We start from the raw sequence: 22,100 nt of genomic DNA, 5'->3' as shown, positions 1-22,100 counted from the left end.
ACAGCAGCTTTCCCCTGTACAAAGAGAGACAATATCTGTCAGTCTGTTCTAGAATATCCTGCACAATCTTGAAATGTATTGTGCTCTGAAGCTTTTATAGTTTTAGAAACTGCTAGAAACAGCTACCAACTGTTAGCCCTCTAAAGGGCACCTACAAGAGAGCTAGAGAGGGACTTCTTGCAAAGGGGTGTAGTGGTAAACAAGGAGGCATGGCTTTAAAATTAGAGAGGGTAGGTTTAGATTAGATGTTGGGAAGAAATTTTTTACTTTGAGGGTGATGAGGCACTGGAACAGATTTCCCAGGAAAGCTGTGCCCCCTCCCTGGAAGTGTTCAAGGCCAGGTGGGATGGGATGTGAGCAGCCATAGTCTAGTGTTCCTGCTAATGGCAGAGATGGAACTAGATATATGATCTTTATGCTCTCTTCCAACTAAAACCATTCTATGATTCCATAAAGTTATTTGTTATAAAAGCTAATGAATTTGAATAGTGCTGACATCTGATATGTACCTATTTTTATAGAGGACATGCTGCATATAATTCTGCTGTCAACTTCATAAACAACAAAACTGAGGTTGGAGCCACTTATTTTATGACTTACCATACTGTACTGAAAACATCATCTGATTTTATTGATGCTATGAGGAACGCTCGGATTATAGCAGACAATATTACTGAAACCATGGGCATCAAAGAGAAGAACTACCGGGTGTTTCCTTACAGGTATGGTTAGATCTTTCTTGCCTTGGTGACAAACACTTGAGCAATGCAGAAGAGTTGCTGGCTAATAACATATTAGAAACTTGAGTTTTGTCTAACAGAAGGTAATGCAGAGACTTGGGGATTTTTAGTAAAACTAGGAAGATATAATTTGTATCCATGGCACTGGCCTCTTTCTACTGTGATTGATAACAAATTCAAATCCTTCACTATAAAGGTAGATCTGACTCCATTTTTGGGTATTTCCTAGCTTTCATAGTGGGGTTTAATAGTTCAAACGTAAGCAGATATGTTGACATGGATAGTTGTAAGCTGTGATGTGAATGTATGGACTTCAAATAAGTTTTTTAAATGTAAAGCAAATGCAGTAGCAATGTCAAGTATAGGAGTATCACACTAAAATTGAGTTGGTATCTGTACATCTGAAATACTGATCTTTGCATCAAAGGATCCTACCTGTACTTATGGTCCATCTGCAGTAGCTCCTGCAGATATCACAGTGGATCTGAGCACCTGCCTTCTGGTATCTACTGTAACTACTTATATTCAAATATGAAAATTACACTGACTTTGAGACCATGATCTTTATTTGAAGTGTTAGTGAAGAATGTTACATGACATTCCACTGATATGAGGAAGCCAGTTTCTGTTGGTGACTTCTGCTGGGGGGAGCTACTTTGTCCTTAGCACAGAAACTAATCTAATATTAGCATATAAAAGGGAAGATGGCTCATGACAACCTCTCTTTTTTCTACAGTGTGTTTTATGTCTTCTATGAGCAATACTTGACAATTGTGCACGATGCTATCTTTAACCTCTGCATCTCTTTGGGATCAATATTTCTGGTGACAACTGTGCTTCTTGGTTTTGAAGTATGGGCTGCTGTTGTGGTTTCAATAACTATTGCTATGATAATCGTCAACATGTTTGGAGTGATGTGGCTCTGGGGCATCAGCTTGAATGCAGTTTCATTAGTAAATCTTGTCATGGTAAGTCAACACTGCTCTTTGCTTCTGTTTCTAAGTTGTGAACAGTTCTGTGTGCTATATATATACTTGTGACACTGAGCAGTATTCTGCTACTTAACTTTGATAGTTCCACTACTGTTCAAAGGCTTATCTTAACACATGTAGAAGAGAAAATAAGTTTATTCTGACAACTAGTCCTAGTACTAATAAGATATAGCAATTGAACTGAAACTATACTGCATCTGTTGGAGGTCATTCTTGTATTGCAGCAACAGCTGCATTGCTGCTGTCTAGGCTAGGTGCTGCTCCACATCAACACAGGTGGCTTGTGCTGAAGGATGCATAGGTTTGTCTTAAGGCTTCTGCTATATTTATGTTCTACAGAGTAGATCTGGGATACATACTGCCAGCAGCAGTATTGTTCACTTTCATTAGTGGATGAAATCATCTGGGCAGAGAGAGCCTTGGTAAAGCACTCCAGAAGTAACTCCAGCAAGCATCTGTTGGTTGCTCTGGCTTACCATCTTCTCTAGAGGTTTATGGCAGGTCTGAAAGTTAGTGTAAACTGTTGAGCCATGTTACAATTAGATGTATGTTCAAGGAATTCTATCTACTAGACAAGGCTAAGATTAGCCAAGTGTTCAGTTAGTGTTGTAAATGACTGGGCAGCTGAATTGTCATGGTATCAAATCAGGATGTATATTCAATGTTATTCTAAAGCAATGTTATTGCAACTTATAGTTGTAAACTGATTCTAATGTTCAATGTTCACTACATGCACTGCATCAAAGCTAACTTGCTTCAAGCTCAGGAAACTTGACCTCTAAAACAATCTCATGTTCCGCTTCCTGTTTGATTGTCTGTTAGTAATAACTGGTGGTAAAACACCACACAGTGTTTTACCTGTATGGTAAACACCTGCAACAGCCTCTGGGAAGCAACACTAAGCTTGTAACTTCCCATGGTGCTTTAACTCTGGGGATGGATGACAGCTGCTAGGAATCTTTCTAGCCCATCCAGAATTCTGAGTAGTATTCTGACCTTGCCATCAAAGTGCTCATCTAACTGAAGTTTTCATATTTCCTTTCACTCTCCAGAGCTGTGGTATTGCTGTGGAATTCTGCAGTCATGTGACAAGAGCATTCACCATCAGTACCAAGGGCAGTAGAGTGGAGCGTGCAGAAGAAGCTCTGTCTCACATGGGCAGCTCAGTGAGTATCTGCTGAGTGGGGAGGGGAAAACAAGTAGCCAAGTAACAGCTTTACTATTTTAAGAAATGTTATAGGTAACAGTCTTAAGTCATAAAGATGGCCTTGCTTTTTTTTTTTTTTTTTTTTTTTGAATGATTAAAGCTCTTAAGGTCAACATAGGCTCCTACTAGTAAGAGGGGTGATGAAGACTCATTTTTAATCTGATGTCATTATTACCTAATAGTAGAAGAGCGCTAAATGTAGCTAGTAGTTTGGATAAACCTCAAATTGTTCCATTAAAATTCAAGTACTTCTCTTCCAGATAGTCAAGCTGACTAGGAAAGTTGGTTGTGAATATGGGATGCAGTTGGAGCTTGTAGAGAACAAGCAAGATTCAGTGTTTAGGCAGTACTGTCATGTCACTTGTCTTAGACTAAGTAACATGGGGTGGTAATGGACAGCTCTTGAGATGTGTGTACCACACCCATGTACGGAACTTGAATGCAAGTTAAATTAAGTAATGGTTTTCACTTGTATCTGCCTGAAGCAAAAATTAATTAGGTGGCTGCACAGATCAGAGTGGATTTTTAATCATACTGAGCCTGTCCTGTGGGACCAAAAAGATGAATTCTCCTGAGTGCATCTTGATTTGGTCCTAGACTGGCAGGGCAGGAGGTATACTGCATGTAGGAGCCTTAGATTACACAGAAATGTTACCAAATGCTAAATACTTGAAGGAAATTAATTACCTAAACTCCTACTTATTATTTAAATACTGTTGTTATTGCCAGGTTTTCAGTGGTATCACACTGACCAAGTTTGGAGGAATTGTAGTATTGGCTTTTTCCAAATCTCAAATCTTCAAGATATTCTACTTCAGGATGTATCTAGCTATGGTTCTGCTGGGAGCAACACATGGACTGATATTTCTTCCAGTTCTGCTTAGTTACATAGGTAAGATGTGACAGTCTGCTCTATACCACACTTCAAACAAAAATAGCTGTCTGGACTTTCCATGACATGGAAAGGTTTGCAGAGATGAAAAGCAGCACTTGGATGTGCCTCCCTCATCCAAGTGGCCTGTCCTTTGGAAAACGGAGGTTGACTGGTGGCAGTGCAGGCTCACTGTTGTGGGCTTGCTGAACTGAAACAAGCAGTGCCTGCCCCACGTGGTTGCACTTTGCTGTGCTTTGTGAAGGTGCCTGCTGTCCCAGAGAGCAGCATGATTAGCATGTTTCAACCTGGGGACAGGATGGTGGGTGGAAGCAACAAACCTCCTTGTGGGTCACTGTTCCTGCATTTGCAGAAACAATCTTGCCTTTCAGTGAGGATGGTCCAAGCATTGTCCTCTTGAATTTGAAAATGTGTGTGTATGGTGTAGCCCTTAAGTAAGGCTCAGTTTAAGTCTACCTTTAATGGGCTTAAGACTGATGGGGATTCATCTACCGTTGCCTTTGTTGGGGCTGACAGCAATTAACAGCTGAGCAGAAGCATGTTTCTGACTCTTAAGCTGGCCCTAGACAGTAAGAGCATGTATGCTTCCTGGTGACTGATCAGCTGAAATGCCTTTGGATAACTGTGTTCTCTCACTCAGGCCCATCAGTAAATAAAGCTAAAACTCGTGCTGCACAAGAGAGGACCAGAGGTACAGAACGGGAGAGACTCCTCTACTTCTAGTTTTTAACAGTGTTCAGTGGACTGCCTGAACTGCGGCTTAGGCCCAACTCATAAGAACTGAAGCGCAGCAATGTTCTATGACTATCACACTGTAACCACCACAGACTTGACTCCTGCACAGATTCAACTAGAAGATACCAGCTGCAGCTTTGGACATAGCTTTAAACTCAGGAAATGCTAAGTGTGGCTGAAGTAACAGTATTACTAAATCTAGATGTGTTAATAAGATTACTAAAACACTTCTGTTTTCAAGAGGTTGCATCTTTTTCCTTCAGAAACCTAAACCAGCTGTAGTGAGAGTTGAATAGCATTTTGTCAATGAAATTAAGGTGATATGTATGAGAATGGACTGCTAAACCACTGACACTAATTTTAAATGCAGGTCAATGCAACTTTTGTCTCTATTTTTAGGGGGAAGCCATCACAAGTTGTAATATTTTTAGTACTATTTGCCAAAATGTCTTGTATATACTTTATTATAAAATAGCAATTTTGTAGTTCAAAAATCTACTTAAATGCAATAAATTAAGTTTATACATTTCAGTTGAAGAGTCTTTCAGAATGTTGTGGGTTTCATGAGAGCTTGTTCTCCAAAAACTTGTTTGAAGAAGGTGACATGTTCTTCACAGTGCTCACCTACAGAAGACAAAATAAAAGTCCATGTTCACTTTACAACTCAGAAACCAAGAACCAAGACTGTGTAGTTTCACTTACCTTCATTTATTGGTACTAATTCTTATCTTTAATATGTTTGAATACCAGAGTTGGACAAACAGAAAGCATTGGAACACTGAGGTATTTCCAGTGCTGAGACTGCTATTCTTGAAGTGAAGCAGATGTTTGATTTAGTTCCTGGATCTAATTCATGCCTCTAACCAGCAGATTCACAGCCATGAGAGCCCTTTACTGTCAAGATGCAAGAGTGTGGGGTGGGATTCTGCACCTACAGAATGTCTGGTTATTACAAACGTGTTGCTGATGCAAGCAGTTTGGCTTGGCTTTTAAAGAAAGGACTGTAGCATAAAACAGGCCTTGAATTTCTGTAATTAGTGGAAATAGACAATTGAACTCAAAGGTTTCCCAACCTGGTTGCTGACTTCAGGAGAAAGCACTAATTGGAGATAATGTCTCTGCTAAGCTAAGCAGTGAGAGCAACTGCAAGTCAAACAGGTTCATCTGCAAGTTTATGTTTAGTTCAGCCTCTTTACTCCTGCGTGTAGTAGACAAAGGAGTAAGACAAGTTAATTTGGAATTGTGTTTAAAGGTGCATATAAAATATAGGCTTAACTGTGCCAAGAGTTTTTATCACCTAATACAGGCTCAACGGGATTGCACAACTGAGTATCTTTGTCAGTCTGTTTATTGCTTACCTGGTGTGAAGCTGGGGTTTCCTCGTAACCGCTGGTTTCTTTGTTCAAAGAATCGGAATATGGTGTAGAAAAGCATCTCATCCTCTGCTTGTTTCGCTGCATCAAGGAATTTGCGGGCTGAAATGCTGTCGTGTCCTCCAATACCCCTGATGAATCTCAAGGCAGCCAAAACTTGGTGTTTGGACAACAGAACTTCCACTATTTCATCATTTGCTGTGGAAAGTCTCTGTGAAGTCAATCACAGCTGTAAGACAATGCTTCTAATGCATGCAAATGATTGTTGCTAGTTAATGACTTCAAGCCTGGTCAGAGAAGCTGTTTGACCAGTGTAACACACATGTGACATGGAGTTACTAGGGTCAGAAATGCTTACTTTTAACATGTCCAGCGAGAGCTGATGTGCAGGAGGGTAAATGCTTTCCAGGGATAGTAAGAGACAAGCCTAGGGCAAAAGTAGAAAAAGCCTTAAAATTCTGAGGACTTCCCATTTCCCTCACTAGTTTATTGGAGCTACTTGTCTTACATACCAAGGGCTTTGAGTCACTGAGCACATGGTACTGCAGAAACTGATGGAGCATGTAGAACAAGTTGTGTTGAACAAGGGTTTTGATGACCAGCTCATACAAGTAGTGCTGTGAGTAAGAAGACAAACAAAGGCATGTCTCTATATGTGTTTTTACACTCTACAAGTCAGTATTGTATAGAACTTGCACACATGACCAAGACTGGACTAAAACTACATGGAGTGGGGCAATGTACTTAGCACATAAGTAATTTACCTGAACTGCAATCTGGAACTGGTTCAGAGAGCGAATGTATTCCATCAAGACAGCTATAGTGAACTTGTGAGGTGCTTCCTGGACAAAGAAGCAAGTGTTAAGTGGAACTTGCATAGCTTCTCTGTTAATAACCCCGTAAGAATAGGCATCAAAATACCCTAATCCTGACAAAGCTTCATGCAGCCAATTTCAAGCTTTCAGTTTAGGTTGGCTGATCTGAGACTGCTGCCAAATTAGCCATTAAATTTATTTTATTAGCCCTTAAATTTAACTTACCTTCTTCTCTGTAAAAACAGATAAAACATGTGTGTACATATCAGACTGGTCAATAACTGCTTGAGTGCGGACAGGACGTTTCAGGAGTGGATTGCTTCTACTCAGGCCTGTTTCTACCACCTAGGAGGAAAGAAAGGTCTTTCAAAAAGAAAACTAGTGTAGTACAGTTCTGTCTCAGTTGTACACAACTATAAACTTGGAAATTCATATCTGTGGTCACGTTATATTAGATGCAACTTGTTCAGTGGGGATTTCATATTGAATTTAAAACTCCTTTTTAAAGTAATATAAATACAGCTGCTCTTATATACCTCAAAGCCAGGAGCTGAATCTAACTACACTGACACCAGCCCTCAGGCTTAGAAGAATTTTGAGTATGTGACTGTACCCTGAGTTGGTGCTTGAATTTGGTACTTCTACAGAAGTAACTGAGATGTATCAGGACTGCCTGTTATGCCATGATACATGCACAGTGTGCAGTGAAATCAGTCCTTTGGAAACCATGGTAGTAGTTATTGATTCAGAGTTGCTTTTTCAGCTTCTACCTTCTCTCTGCTTTCAAGCACTGGGGTATTTTAACTCATCACTCTGGAGATGAGCTATGCAGCGCCTGCCACACAAGTGTCAAGTGGAGTCTTAGTGCATTTTCCACAGTAGACTTTCACTTGTGAGCCTGAGGCAGCCAGGCCTTTGGGGTAAGCCCAAATTTCCTAAGTAGAAAGGAGCATGCCTTCACCTTGATGCCACTTGAAAAGCAAACAGCATTGTCTTGTCTCTGTAAGCTGCTATAGCTAACATGGTTTACCATTGTATAGCTTTGCTCAGCTTCCAAGTACTTCTTATATTCATTATTCAGTTTGTCAAAAACAGTTGCAATCACAGACAGTGATCCTCTTTCTGGCTCACTAAGCACTGAAAAGATAAAAAGAAAGAACAATGAGGAGAAATAACCAGGCACCTGAATGTTGCCTCTTTCAAAAGGTGATCTATAGTCTCTGTCTAACTTTTAACTTTAAAGAAATACTTTCAATCATGTCAGGTGTATTTGAATTGAAGTGGGGGGAAAGTTTAATTTCTCATGCTGTTAAATTCCTTCAGAATAGTGACTGAGGGTAGTTGAGGCAAATGACATCCCAGGGACCAAGGCAGCTTCAGAGGTGATCTCAAATCTAAGAACAGCTAAGCTAACTTGGGTGAGCATTTATGAATAGGCAGTATTGTACTTTCATACAGAAAACACTTGAACTTACTTTGAGAGCATACAGACAGGATAACCATTTTGCATTCTTTTCTTTGGAGAAGGAAATCCATTAGTTTTCCTTTATCTACCAAGAGGTTAACTACAGGTTCAAGTTTCACTTGAAGACTCCAGAGGTAACCTTGATTTGAAGAAGTAAACAAAGTGAATTGTCTTGTACAGTATACCCCAGACATACAACTTCTCCAGCCTTAAATGAAAACACATTGAGATTGTTTATTTGCCTTTCTAAGCCCATATTTTAGAGCAGCTTTACCCTTGAAAAGTTGAGTAGAGATAGATAATCCTCAGTTAATACTACCAAAAGCAATCAACTCAGCAGATGTACCTAGTAAGTCACTTCAGTTTTAAGGTGCTTTGTGCACTGAAAGTGTAAACTAGCCATCCTGATACCAAATATTGTAAAGTCCAAGAGCTCACCACTTACCTTCACTTGCACTGATGATAATATCAGGTTGAAAGACAATCCAAGAAGAAGAATCTAAATGTTAAGGTTTTAACACCTATATTAACATTGATGCTAAACTGTTTCTCCTGAATTTACATTACTATAGAGAAGCAGATCCCATTAATATACCTTCATTTACTGTCACTTCTGAGGTTTTGAACCATGTTTTTGGAATGATACCTTCAATTTTTTGGTGTACCTATTCAATAATTCCATACACATGTCTCCAATGATCAGGAACTGTGGTATTATACTAGACTTCAGTATTTACAACTTTGTGAAAGCATTATGAGGCTATTATGAAGCATATTATTTTGTCTTGAAGTACATGTGCATAATCAGCTAAAACTGCTCTGTTAAAGAGCCAAGGTAGAAGGTAGCCAAGAATGCTAACTTCTTCCCTGCTTGATACATTGAATGAGGTTCTCACTTTTGGAAAGGATTTAAAGGATACAGAGTTTACACGGAACAGGAGCCTGACTTGTCACAGAAGGTGGGCCTGCAGAAAAAAGAACATCAGGTGAAGAACAGTAGTAACTCTGGCAGCTCTCCTATACCAATTATTCTATGCCAAAAAGGTAAGTATGGAGTGTAACACTGTAGCATGTAGTCAAAAAGACCCATTTGTGTAGCCAGATCTACAAAGAAAAATCTGACACTGAGAAGGCAAACAAATCCTTCAAAACATTGTTTTGTTTTTCAGCCAAGTGAAATAATGCATGCTGAAATATTCAGCTCTAGTACTGAAATTCTAAATACACAGATTCCATTTGCTGTATTTAAATGTATTTTAAATGTCCTTAAAAGGAAGAGTGGTTTGTATATTCTGATCCTAACCTTTTTTTCATACAAATCTCCATCTGCAGATTTATCCTACTTACTATCAGATGTTGGAGCTTTTAATGTGCAGTCTTTTTGTATAGAAACATCTTTCTCTTCTACAAAGAGAACCTCACTGGTTTATCACCTGCTAGTGAAACTATGCTCAGGCTATTTCTATACTCCCAGCTTGAGGGTAACTACCTGTCACACTTCTATGACTGGAGAACAGAAAGGTAATCCAAGAGTAATCGAAGTATTGGAGTTCTAACACTGTAGCATTGCTTCCAAACTGACCCCAAACTTGATTTGTCCTGAGCTTGTATTGTCTTTCAGCCTCTAACTTCATAAGTCACATAGTCCTGACTTAAGCCAGAAAAGCATAAAGTGCTTTTCAGCACCCACAAGCTTTGAGAGCCATGGCAAAAAAGCTCCCTGAACCCAACACTTTTCAAGTGTAGAAGCAAAGTACTATAGGAAACGTGCCCCTTAAACAGCAACTCTTCCGTAGTTAGCACACACTTGGAACACCAACTTCTGCTCAATTGCTTCTTACCTTCTTCCTTCCCCACCCTCTCAAATATGTATAACTGAAGTGTTAGTAACCTGAAGCACTCCTGTATGTGAGCTGTTACTTTTAAGTACTCTTGCTAAGTGTTAGGTTATTCATTGTATAGTGGTTCTACCTGCTACAGGTATTTGATAGGGTTGTATTGATCGAGGTGGAAGTACAAACTGATGGATGGTTGTAGACCCATCAAATTCTCCTTTTAGCTTGATGTCAAATATAACAGAAGTCTGCAATTAAAAAGAGGAAGTTAGTATTGACGAACGTGAATCACCACCCATCTGCATGCATTCAGTCTGCTTTTCACATTTCCATCTAGTATTCTCTGTTAGAATCATAGAATGGTTGGGGTTGCAAGGGATGTACTGGAGTTGATGACATTTTTCACTGAGCAGGCTGCTCAAGGCCCCATCCAACCTGGCACTGAACCCTTTCAGCATTGGGAAATCCTGTTCCAGGATCTGACCACCCTCACTGTAAAAAGCTCCATCCCTTGCATCCCACCTAAATCTATCTCCCTTTAGTCTAAAACCACTGCCCCTAGAATGTTGCCTCTTTCAAAAGGTGATCTATAGTCTCTATACACTACATACCCTAGAAAAAAATCTCTCTCAGTCCGTCTTGCACAACACGTGACTTTGACGCTGCATAGTTAAGGATGCTAGAAACTCGGAAGAAAATTATCTATCCTCCTCTGATATCCTCACAGTTCTACCATTCAGTCTTGTTCAACTCAAGTCACTAACACTTCTAACCCAGTATGGACCACCAGGGAAAACAGCTTTGCTTTCAGTGCCAGTGAAGCTTCAATTACTGGTGTCTCCCAAAGGCAAAAAGAGTAATGTTTTCTGGGTTTCTGTAGTCATGTTTACAGCTTGACCAAAATGCTGGGGAGGAAGTGCTCTGGCTTAAATGCTAATGTGTAGAATTAACATGAAATATAACTGAAACATAAACTAATCCTCCTAAGAAGGTAACGTGCCCCCACTAAGAAAGGATAATACAAGAAGTCCAAGCCTTTTCCCAAGATGAGAGCAAAGTACCACTTTAGCTTAACCACTGACCAAGCCTTGTTGCTGGGACTACAGACAAGAAGTTTTACCTATGCTACCAGATGCACAAGAAAGTTTGTGTTCATACAAGTTTTTAGAGAGCTAGGCCTCCAGACTATAGGAGTGTAAGTTTGTGTCACAGAAACAGTATCATTCAAATGTTTGTGGTAAGTTTCCCAAGATTGATAGTTTAGTATCCAATTTAACTCTACTTCTTCGTATATTGCCTTAAAAGCCTACACAGTGTAGCAGCAAAGCATCAAAAGAAACTGACAAGAAACAAAAACAGTGGAAGAAAAAAGCAGGCATTACCAGCAGCCCTGATTAGCCCATCAGGATAAAAGGATAAATGGATAAATTTGAATATCTTACAGTGTTATGGTTTTGTTCCTGCAAATACTCTGGCTTTTGGCCAAGCTAAGCCCAAAGAAAGATAATTTCTAAATTAAATTATTAGGTTATTAAAACCTGCTTCTAACTTCGCAAAGTTACAGCACAACACAATATAAATAAATCAGACCTCAGTATCCTGATGATGTACTACCACCAAGTTATCCACTACATTCAGTGCAAACTTCCCAGTTCTGTTCAGCTTTAAAATATGTGTCTTCTTACAGGAGCCCTCTCTATAGAAACAAAGAGAAATGAGAACTGGTCAACAAGCCTATATAGGATGTCTTTTTGTCCTGGTTTTGCTGGGACTCAGTTTATTTTCTTCCTAGGAACTGGTACAGTTCTGTATTTTGAATTTTGTATGAGAATAACACTGATAAGACACGGATGTTTTAGCTGTTGCTAAACAGTGCTTACTCTAAGTCAAGGACTTCCTGCTTTCCCATGCTCTGCCAGTGAGCAGGTGCGCAAGAAGCTGGGAGGGAGCAGGGCCAGGACAGCAGACCTAAACTGGCCAAAGGGATACCCCATAGCCTAGGACATCATGCTTGGTATATAAAGTGGGGGAAGTTGGCCAGGAGGCACAGATCAGTGCTTGGCACAGGCTGGGTGGTGAGTAATTGTTACTCTGTAACTAGCTTTTCATGCGACTTATTCCCTCCTCCATGAGCTTTTCATTACTACTACTATTAATTTTTACTTTATTTCACTTATTAAACTGTTCTTATCTCAACCTATGAGTTTTACCGTTTTCTGATTTTCCTGCCCCTCCCACCAGGGGTTTGGGGGAGCAGCTGGTGGTACTTAGTTGCCAATTGGGGTTAAACCACAACACTGACACAGATGTGAACTGACGCTAATGTTCTTCATTCTGCTCTTACCTGGGTAAGTGATAGAGCACTACTTCTGCTCCTGTACTGTTGGAAGTCCTTGAGTGATGCCTCAAATAGAGAACGTAAAGCTGCCCGTATCTGACAAGACAGCAGGATTAAAGCATTATTTCCAATAAAGAGCTCTACTAGTCTTTTAGGTAATCTCATCCCTTCTCCTAGGATAAAATGTTTGACTCTAAGTCAGGTAATCACTTAATTAAGAGTGAAAGATTAAACAGTACTTGCATGAGTATAGGCCAGGCATTTTTTTTGTGATTTATCAAGTCTGGCATCTGTGAACGATTCCCCTACCAAAATATCAACTAAAAAATGAAACATTCTCCAAACTTCTGTGGTAATCCAGAACAATCTCATGTAAGACTGCTCCATTTGCTTCCCCTCCCCACCTTGCTCCACGAGGGTTATTTAGATGCTTTGTGCAAGGCAGTAACTGAAGTGCTTTAAAGGAATAGCACTGCTAAAACAAGAAACAAGTGCAACCATTGTAATGTCCTTATCTTCTCCCAGCATTCCCAAACCTTCCCAAGAAAGACCTGATGTGTGAGATACATACATTGTAGCCATAGCAATATCTCTTTCAGAAAGGCTGAGCTTGGATGACTTGGGTGCTGCAGGTAACTCAATTTCAAATTTCGATAGTTTTGACATGGTCCCACTCTGTTAAAGGGCAAAAGAAGAATTGTCACAAACTGAACAAGGGACGAGCCGCCTCTGCTCAGAAGCTCTATCACCAGCGCCCCCACGAGGCGGAGAGCGGTCATAGTCCAAAAGAAAGGGTTTTGTGCTTTCTTTCCTAAAAAAAACAACCCCAAGTGATTCTTAACACGCTCTTCTGTAACCTCAGAAGCTTTATCGTCTTGATTTTATGACTTCAGCTACAAAAACATTTCTATTTCAATTCAGTCAAGACACATTTGTATGCAAATCCCAAGTACAAATGGTCTGGAGATCTCAAACAGCAGTTCTCTTAACTAACTTTCCCTCTTCCAGAAAAATATATGCTCCAACTCTTAAATAATTGCTTCCTGGGAAGGAGAAAATATCACTACTTCCTACCAGTCACAGTCTCCTTTAGTTCCTGCCTTCTATTTAGAGCATGTCCCTTCTCCTGCCCAAAGCTTCCACTCTCCTCTATGGAATTTATATTTAAGCAAGTTTTCACATTTTCCAAAGCTTCTACTGAAATTAAGTTCCTGTTGCTACTGATTCATTCTTAAGTGTGAAGTGTGAATACTACAGAACTATTTCCTTTGCTAGACCTCTATTTTCAAGTATTACTTTAGTACAGTACCTTTCTCAGGAGATCTTTAAATACGACCTTCTGAACACAAGATAAAAATTATTTAGCTTAATCTACAACTTGACACAAAATGTGAAGGAGGGGGAACCATAACCTGAGTTGTTAAAAAGAAAACTGTGAAAGGCTAGTAGGTTCCTCCCAGCCACCTAAGGGAACATCAAGTCAGGATGCAGTACAGACCCTACATAAAATTAACACAAACCAGGAAACTCATGGTTTTTAATCTCTTCCCTTAAATTGCTACAGAAATCTTCCTAATCCATTGGCAGGAGCAAGACAAATGCTGTAGTTCTTCTCCTAATTTTTAAAATCACCTGACTGCATCATTAACTGAAAATAGATTCTGGTTTTCACAAGACACTTTTTCCAAGATAAAAAGAAAAATATTTTCCCAGTAAGAATAAGTGCTGCTCACAGCAAAGAACACCAAAAGAAATAACTACTGTAGACAAAGCCATCTCTGGCTTGGGACAACAGTTGTTTCTTAAGTGCTACCGTTTTTCTTTATCTCTTGTTCATCCAGTCATATCTGGGAGGTTATAATTATAATCACAAGAGAAAGGCCCTTATTTTTTCTTTATCATACTACAGAGAGCAAACGTTCATATTAAAAGTTAATAATAAATACCTATTTAAGTGAAAAAAAAATCTTTAAAAACATTTAAGTTGTAAAATATTTTGTCACCACCAATTTTTTCTTTCCGTTCTCAAGGTCAACTGTCCAGCCTTGTCTGGCCACACATCCTTCCAAAGAGCATGTAAGAAAGACTGAATTACCTAATTTTAAGCCATCACCTAGGAGCTGCCTTATAGATTTGCTTATTGTCATACAATGATGTGAACACACACACCTTTTGGAAGAAATTCAAACAATAGAATATTTGGATGAAGAAGCAGTTTAGCAAAAAATTAAAATTACAAGTTTGGAACATATCCCTTTACCTTGAAATAGAATGGCTGCAGGACATTGCCAAGGACAGTGGTTGAAAGAAGGATGACAGAGCTCTCTGGACAATACATGTACCAATTGACATTAATACTTTGATTCTTCAGAAGCTTTAAAGTTCGTTTCTCTGGCAATACCTGGAAACACAGAATAGTAGCTTTGTATTACCACCAGCATTCCAACAGTGTACGTGGTAATGCACAGGGGCAATGTTAAGCATGAAACAGTTAAGTGTAAAGACATTTACCATGCTAGAATTAAAAATGAGAAACCTCACAATTACAGCTGAAGCCCCACTTTACTGTAGCTAAGGAAAGAATACACACCAAATACTAATGCTCTTAAAGGTGATGCGTTTTCCCATTCATCCAGATCTGGGTACAAGTTCTGTGCACAGTGGAGAAAATACCTAGCATGATACAACTAGTGAAGTTTTATTAAAAAGTTCTTCTTACAATATTCTTGCTGCCTTCACTCCCCAGCTTCCTTAATCTTTTATATTTTGACAACTAAGTATATAAATCAATTATCTTAATTTCAAGGGCTTAAATATCCTTTAAAATGACACTTATTTGATTTAGTCCTTTTACCTGCAGGGTTGACATTCATAATTCTTTCCGGTGCTAAATTTATATTTTTCCCCTCAATCAGCATGAAATAATGCTGCATTTGCAATTACCTTCTTTAGTACTAGTTATTAGTAACAGTAATAATGAGAAACATTGTGTCTTAGCTCCAGGACTGAAACTATTAGGAAGTGCTCAACTTTTTTTCTAGGAAGGGTTTAAATATCCCTCATCATGAATGTTAGAAAGGATTATTTTTTCATGAGACATCTTTAAAAACACATGCAAAAGAAATGACACATTACATAAAGGAACTCAATAAGGTCAACACAGGAGAAAACTGCAAATTGCAGAAGGGTACTAGCTAGTCAATTATTATTTCTATGCCACCTTTTAAGCATTTACACATCCCCCCCAATGCTGATTTGTTTTGTGTGAAGCTGTATTTCACATTAGATTTAGATACTCATTTCTATACAAGCCAAGAGCATCTCATAATCTAGGGTTCCCAAGGCTTAGTTGAGTGCTCCTTTATATAAGGTCTTAAAACCTGTAAATGACAAATTTGCCCTGCCCTAAAAATGTATTCTTCTTAAAAATTAAAAAATTGTAGTCTGCAAACCAAATGGCAGAAATATGTTTTTTAGCAGTACACTTTCTCAGTTACAGAGACAAGAAAAGAATTCAAATATGCTGTTAGAAATTTACATTTTCATGTCTCGAAGCATGTCTACCAGAGTTAATTTGTATTACCTGGTAGAATTCAATTCCTTGATCTGTAATGAAGACAATTTCTGTAGAACTCGTCCAGCAGAATCCTAGAATATTGGCATTCTTTGTCTTTTAACAAACAAGCAAACAGACACTCTTTTACTTGGAAAAATTAACTATTCAGGCAGGCTAATATTACTAAATTAAGAACATGAGACCAAAAGCAGTTTAGGTATTCAATCTCTGGAGTTAGTACTTTTGGCCAACCAGACACCCAGCATGCATCATTTGCTTTCATAAAGCATTCCCAAATTACATATGAACACAACTACTCTATGGCCTGGATTTTTGGCAGCATGTAAGATTTACAAGTTTATTATACAATCAAATTTTATTTTTACCCTAGATAAAACAAAGTTCCTCTACTTCAAATTCTACTGCCAATTCAACCAGTTCCTGACATGAAAAGCAGGAAGAGATGTTGAGAGAAACTAAAAACTAAATGGAAAAATTTGCCATGACTTCACTCAGAATCTACTCCTATTACACACAGAAGTTTTATTTCCATAAAGGTTTTGCTAGAATGGTTTACTTAAACTCATAATCCTAAATAATGAAGCAGACAGTGTTTCAGCTTTAAAGACTACAGGGATAAAAGGACCTGTATCAGGTGCATAAAAATTTACTTTAGCATTCTATTACCCAAAAATGTAATTCGTTTTAGTTAAAAGTTGGGAAATATCAAGCAATTACAATGGTACTTGTTTCTGGTACATAATCATCAAAAATTAGAAGGATTATTAAAAATTACCAAACAGAATATGAAAACTAGTAATAGCTAGCAATATTACTGATTAGTGACATTAGGAAAGAACATCCACATTAACATATCTAGCACTAATATATTCACTGTCCACTGTTTCTGTATCATTAGCACTTTGTCCCTTCCCCTTACTAAACCTTGACATTTGTTGCCCCCACAGCATTTCTGATCCCTCTAGGAAACAATCACATTCACAAGACAGGGAGGTTTTTTCTGGTATTGTTAATACCTGTTTGTTCACTCAACTTCCATAGACAGTAGTGCTTACATCTCTCATTTCCTTCATGTTAGGATTATTAAAGGTAGCTCAGTTAGTTCTCTTGTAGTCACCAGCCTAACATCAGAGTTTCACTTAAGCACATAAGCTTGGGACATTTAACTCACCTTACATTCCTGTGTATATTCTAGCTGAGGGCTATCTGGAATAAAATTCAAAAAATCCTGCAAAAACACCCATTTAGTGGATTAGCAATTACGAAGCACAGAGAAGATTCATACACAGATAGCAAAGAATAGATATTAGTTTATCAAAGTGTCTTAGATGCAATATATATACTGAAGAAGAACTTCTGTTCCACCTCACCCTTGACAGAGCTGTTTCCTCCTTACACTTTTTGTTTAAATGATGATACCAGCAAGACAATATTGCCTGACCAGCCTCTCAGAATGATGGAAGAATTTTCACTACAGCTGTTGCTAGCCAACGGATTGCTTGAACATTTATCTCAAAGAATTTTACTCTGGAAGTAGAGGATTTCCAGCTCCAACTCCTTAGCTGCAAGGTGTACATTTCTTACCACACTTTTCAAAGTTCTCTGCACAGCCAGGATCTTGTTCCCCAAGGAAAATTTGATGCACTTCACTTCTCCTTTGTCCTCCATCCTATACGGAAAGCAACAGAAGTAATGGAAATATAATCTAAAATAGTTTCTTAAAGAATATACCCTAAATAAGACAATGATGGAGAAAAAAAAGAGTAATGCAAATGCTTTTGAATGTTTTTTTATTACTCTTGCCTGACTAACATATCCAAAACCCAAACTGACAGAACATTGCAGTTCACTCTTCAGAGGTCCTGAACACATCAATTTCAGAATCATGGCTAAGCTCACACAAATTAGCACCTGAAATCACTGCAAATGCTCAGCTCTGTTGGTCTGTGATGCAGAAACTGGAAGACTTGTGGGACTCTCCAAACCTGCATCCTTGGTTCTATGACACAAGCATCCTGCAATCTGCTCTGTTACTTCCATATCTACTGCTAGTTGACACAAGCCTCCTTGCTTTCCCATTAGGACACAGCCTCTGGAAGAACTTCTGATGTTAAAAGGAGAGTGAGGCTGTTTTCACACCATTAAAATAAATTTTAGAAGTATTCTTACCAAACAAGCATCAGCACAATTAGCATGAATAAGGTAAATATCGTTCCTCCAGCATATGCTATTAAGTCAGGCCAAAGAGAGAGACAGTCAAGTATAAAAAGAGTGGAACATCATGAAGTTTACTAAATATTTTCAGCTCCTTCAGGACTGATAAGTGTAATCAAATAAAAAAGTAAAATAAACCCAGCAACTTTCAGGACAGGCCCTAAGCAATATCCAAGAGATCACAGTAAACACATCTTGATTACAAACTCCTTCATCTGTATGTGGATTGATATGGAATAAAGGAATACTTCCTTACATATGTACAGCAGAGTACAAAGAGCCATCACTCTTAATGGAGACATATATAAAATAGTTTACTGTTGTCAAATGCTGCAAAAATATTTCCACATATATAAAATAGTTTACTGTTGTCAAATTCTGCAAAAATATGTCCACAAGAAATGGAAGACACAGGAAAGGAAACAAGGAACAGAACATGAGAAACCTACATCTAGGTTTGGACATTGTGCTTGGATCCCAGACCTCACTTGCTAAACTGTATCCTTGGGTAAGTCATTGCTGCTGTAGGAACCACTTCTCACCTGTACAGCATGGTATAATAAAAGACTGTTGTGTAAAAAAAAAGAAACCTAATGCCTTTTTCCCCCCAGAGACCATAGGGAGGGAAAAGCATACCCTCTTAATTGCAAGATTATATCTAAGAACAAGTCAAAATATGATCACAATTACTTGTCAGTTTTATGCCTGAATTACAGCGGATCAGGACTAACCACCACATAATTTGAAGACTGCATCATTCTATCCCAAGATAAAGATGCCTTACCTGAAGGAAATAGGATTTCTATCCTCCAAACCTTTAACAACAACTCCTGTAGCTCCACCAGAGCGAACAGCAAAAACCTACAAAACAAGTTTTGAACATATATTTAACGCTTTCAAAGTCATAACCTTCATCTGCTTCCTCTTCTATAAGCTACACCTCTTATTTTCTTTTTTTTAACTAGAAATAATTTTTGTTCTTCTGCAGATCTGACAGTTCACACTGAGACAATCTGGACTTCAAAGTTTACTCTGAGTTGTCAGATTGCATGGTACTGCAACAGTCTTGCAGGCATATTCTGAACTACTGGACAAGTTAAATCAGTAAAAATCTTTATAAACCTTTATCTTGGTTTTGTTTCTTTTATATTTTCCTAAGTCATTACTAGTAAAAGTATCTAAGACATTAGAGCATTGTTTAAAACAAAAAGGACCTCAGCTTGGGGACTGGGAAGAGATGCAACTTAATGACCCAGAAGCCTGATCCTGTCAGAACATGTTATTAAAGAGGAATAGTTTAATAGTAATAGATTTTCATAGAGATTTTCGATATATTTTATCTAAGGAGTTTCAGCCAACATGCCCTAGCAACTGAGAATTCCTTTAGTCCAGTTTCACATATACATGTACAAAGCCTGTTACAGATATGACATCTATTGAGCTGGAATAAGACAACCAAAAACCTAGCTTGCAAAAGAAAGTCAGGCAAAAGCCTTATTGGTACTTGTTGTATGTGCTGCAGCACTAGGCACACAGATCAGGGCTCAGGGTGACAGGGACATTGTTCTGTAGTATCAGCCATGCTGCCAGTGTGCTATTCTCAGGCAGGAAATACAGGTATCAAGATTATAAATTGCAAGCGAGTCCACAGCCTTACTAGAATGATAAATACTAAGTTTTAACTATTTTTAGTATTATGGAGATACAAAATGAAGGCAACACTCTCCTAATCTCTGCAAGATGAGAAGATTGCATGGGCAGGTCTCCCACAGGAGAAACTGTCATTGAAATGCTGGTTACAAATTATTCAGAGACACACTGGAAATCAAACTATTTTAGATAACAAGAAAACAGAGAGAAGTAAATTTACACTGGAAAATATGAATCTTTCAAGTGAGCTCTCAACAACCAGTATCTATGTAGTTATATTACATACACACTATGATACAGTGTCTCCTGATAGAGTATTCCACGTGGCCCTCAAAGATAATGGTTTATAAGAAGAAATATCTGGAAAGTGGCCCAGTGGAAAAGGATCTGGGGATGCTGGATGACAGCAGCTGAACAAGAGTCAGCGTATCCCCAGCTGGCCAAGAAACCAATGGCATCCTGGCCTGTATCATCAATAGTGGCCAGCAGGACCAGGGCAGTGATTGTCCCCCTGTACTCTGCAATGGTGAGGCCACACCTCGAGTGCTGTGTTCAATTCCAGGCCCCTCAGTTCAGGAAGGACATTGAGGTTCTGCAGCGTGTCCAGAGAAGGGCAACAGAGCTGGGAAAGGGTCTGGAGCACAGGTCCTATAAGGAGGAGCCATGGGAGCTGGGTTTGTTTAGCCTGGGGAAAAGGAGGTTCAGGGGTGACCTTATTACTTCCTACAAGTCCCTGAAAAAGGCTGTAGCCAGGTGGGACCAGCCTCTTCTCCTGGCAACCAGCAACAGAACCAGAAGACATCACCCTAAGCTGTACTGGGGAAGGGTTAGGTTGGACATCAGGAAGAACTTCTTCCCAGAAAGGGTGATTAGACACTGGAATAATCTGCCCAGGAAGGTGGTGGAGTTACCACCTCCTGAACTGGAGCTGTTTAAGGAAAGACTGAATGTGGCACTCAGTGCCATGGTCTAGTTGACAAGATGGTGTTTGGTGAAAGGTTGGACTCGATGATCTCAGAGACCTCTTCCAACCTAAATTATTCTGTAATCATTCTGAACAGAGTGCAACAGCAAGAAACACACCCCAGAAATATTGCTCCCTCTCCAAACATGCCACTGATCATGTCCACACATGGGGCAACACATGCCAGCTATATGGGGAAGAAAGCTTGAAGGTTCTGACTCCAAGAACGCTGAGGTCAAAGAATGGTTACAGGAATTAGACAGTGGAATGTATCCACATCTGTATAAGCCTCATGACAGCCTATGGATCTTTTAGCTGTACTGAGGTGAACTCAGGGGACCCATACAGATATTAAGGAGAACCTGCTTAAAAGCAATAAAGCCAAGAAATGGCCACTTGGGTCCGTGCCACAAGGAAAGCTGTAATTATTAATTTTTTCATGAATATATTGAATTTCAGGAATTGAAAGGGGTGTGAAAAATTCAGGGAAGTTAAGTTAAGAGCGAAGTGACAAAGTTTGCAAGTCATGTGGGGACACTTGGAACAGAAAGGAAAAGCGCTGACTCCGATGAATTCCAGAAAGACCTTACGGCACTGCGAGTAAGGCAGGTGAAATCCAACCTAATAAATAGGTAAAGGAAAAAAAAAAGAAAAATCTACCGCCTCTAGCACGATGACAGGTCCTGAAGGGGAAGAACCGGGCTCATGCCCGGCGGCCGAGGGCCGGTAGGAACACAAGGCGGGCAGGGAAGCGAAGCGGCGGGCAGCAGCGGGCCGGGCCGAACCCGCAGGCCCGAACCCGCATCCCGGCCCGCGGCAGGCCCCGCGCCCCCACCTGCTTGTTGGCCTCGTCGAAGAACACGCAGTTCACGGGGTTCGCCTTCTCGAAGTGCACGGGCCGCGCGCACAGCGCCAGGTAGCAGCCGCCGGCCTCCACGCCGCCCTTCGCTCGCCCCTCGCCCTCTTCTCCTCCTGCTCCTGCTTCTCTCCCCGCTGCCGGCGCCTCGCCCTCGGCCGGCCCCGGCGGCTGGCGGCCCGCGGCGGCGGCCATTGCCCCCCCGCTCTCGGGCGGCCGCTTCCTGTTTACACTCCCCCGCGCGTGACGCGCGCGCTCCCGCCTTAAAGGCGCGGCGGCGCGGGAGCGGCACCGGGAGCGGCAGCGCCCAGCAGAGCTGAACGCCGCTGTACCGAAAGTATTAGTGAGCTTAACAAACGTAAACGGGAACCTGCCAAGCTGCAAAATCTGCTTCGGGAAAGGCGTGAACGCTGGCAAGGTGGCAGAAGAGAAAGATGTGGAATGAGC

The 22,100-nt window shown here is 39.9% G+C and overlaps 2 protein-coding genes across 2 annotated transcripts in view; one reads left to right on the top strand and one right to left on the bottom strand.

Moving 5' to 3' along the window:
* NPC1 (NPC intracellular cholesterol transporter 1) overlaps positions 1 to 5,097 on the top strand; it is a 26,870-nt gene extending 21,773 nt beyond the window's left edge. Inside the window, exons 21-25 of the mRNA XM_002195162.6 lie at positions 522 to 722; positions 1,477 to 1,708; positions 2,785 to 2,898; positions 3,669 to 3,831; positions 4,472 to 5,097. Coding sequence (XP_002195198.3) covers positions 522 to 722; positions 1,477 to 1,708; positions 2,785 to 2,898; positions 3,669 to 3,831; positions 4,472 to 4,554 — 793 coding nt within the window. The 3' untranslated portion in view covers positions 4,555 to 5,097. The remainder of the gene's footprint in view (positions 1 to 521; positions 723 to 1,476; positions 1,709 to 2,784; positions 2,899 to 3,668; positions 3,832 to 4,471) is intronic.
* On the bottom strand, positions 5,013 to 22,100 carry RMC1 (regulator of MON1-CCZ1). Its single transcript, XM_002195152.6, has 20 exons — positions 21,633 to 22,100; positions 18,968 to 19,044; positions 17,554 to 17,638; positions 17,141 to 17,197; positions 15,976 to 16,062; positions 14,653 to 14,793; positions 12,964 to 13,067; positions 12,399 to 12,488; positions 11,645 to 11,750; positions 10,191 to 10,302; positions 9,140 to 9,184; positions 8,665 to 8,718; positions 8,230 to 8,358; positions 7,785 to 7,891; positions 6,980 to 7,099; positions 6,704 to 6,781; positions 6,452 to 6,556; positions 6,298 to 6,366; positions 5,925 to 6,150; positions 5,013 to 5,190 (listed from the first exon to the last, which is right to left on the bottom strand). The coding sequence occupies exons 1-20, from the start codon at positions 21,846 to 21,848 to the stop codon at positions 5,111 to 5,113; spliced, it is 2,088 nt and encodes a 695-aa protein (XP_002195188.5). The 5' UTR covers positions 21,849 to 22,100; the 3' UTR covers positions 5,013 to 5,110.

The sequence above is a fragment of the Taeniopygia guttata genome, chromosome 2, assembly GCF_048771995.1.
Source record: "Taeniopygia guttata chromosome 2, bTaeGut7.mat, whole genome shotgun sequence".
Taxonomy (NCBI): domain Eukaryota; kingdom Metazoa; phylum Chordata; class Aves; order Passeriformes; family Estrildidae; genus Taeniopygia; species Taeniopygia guttata.
Note: the sequence above shows the minus strand (reverse complement) of the source record. Positions and strands in the feature narration are given on the sequence as shown.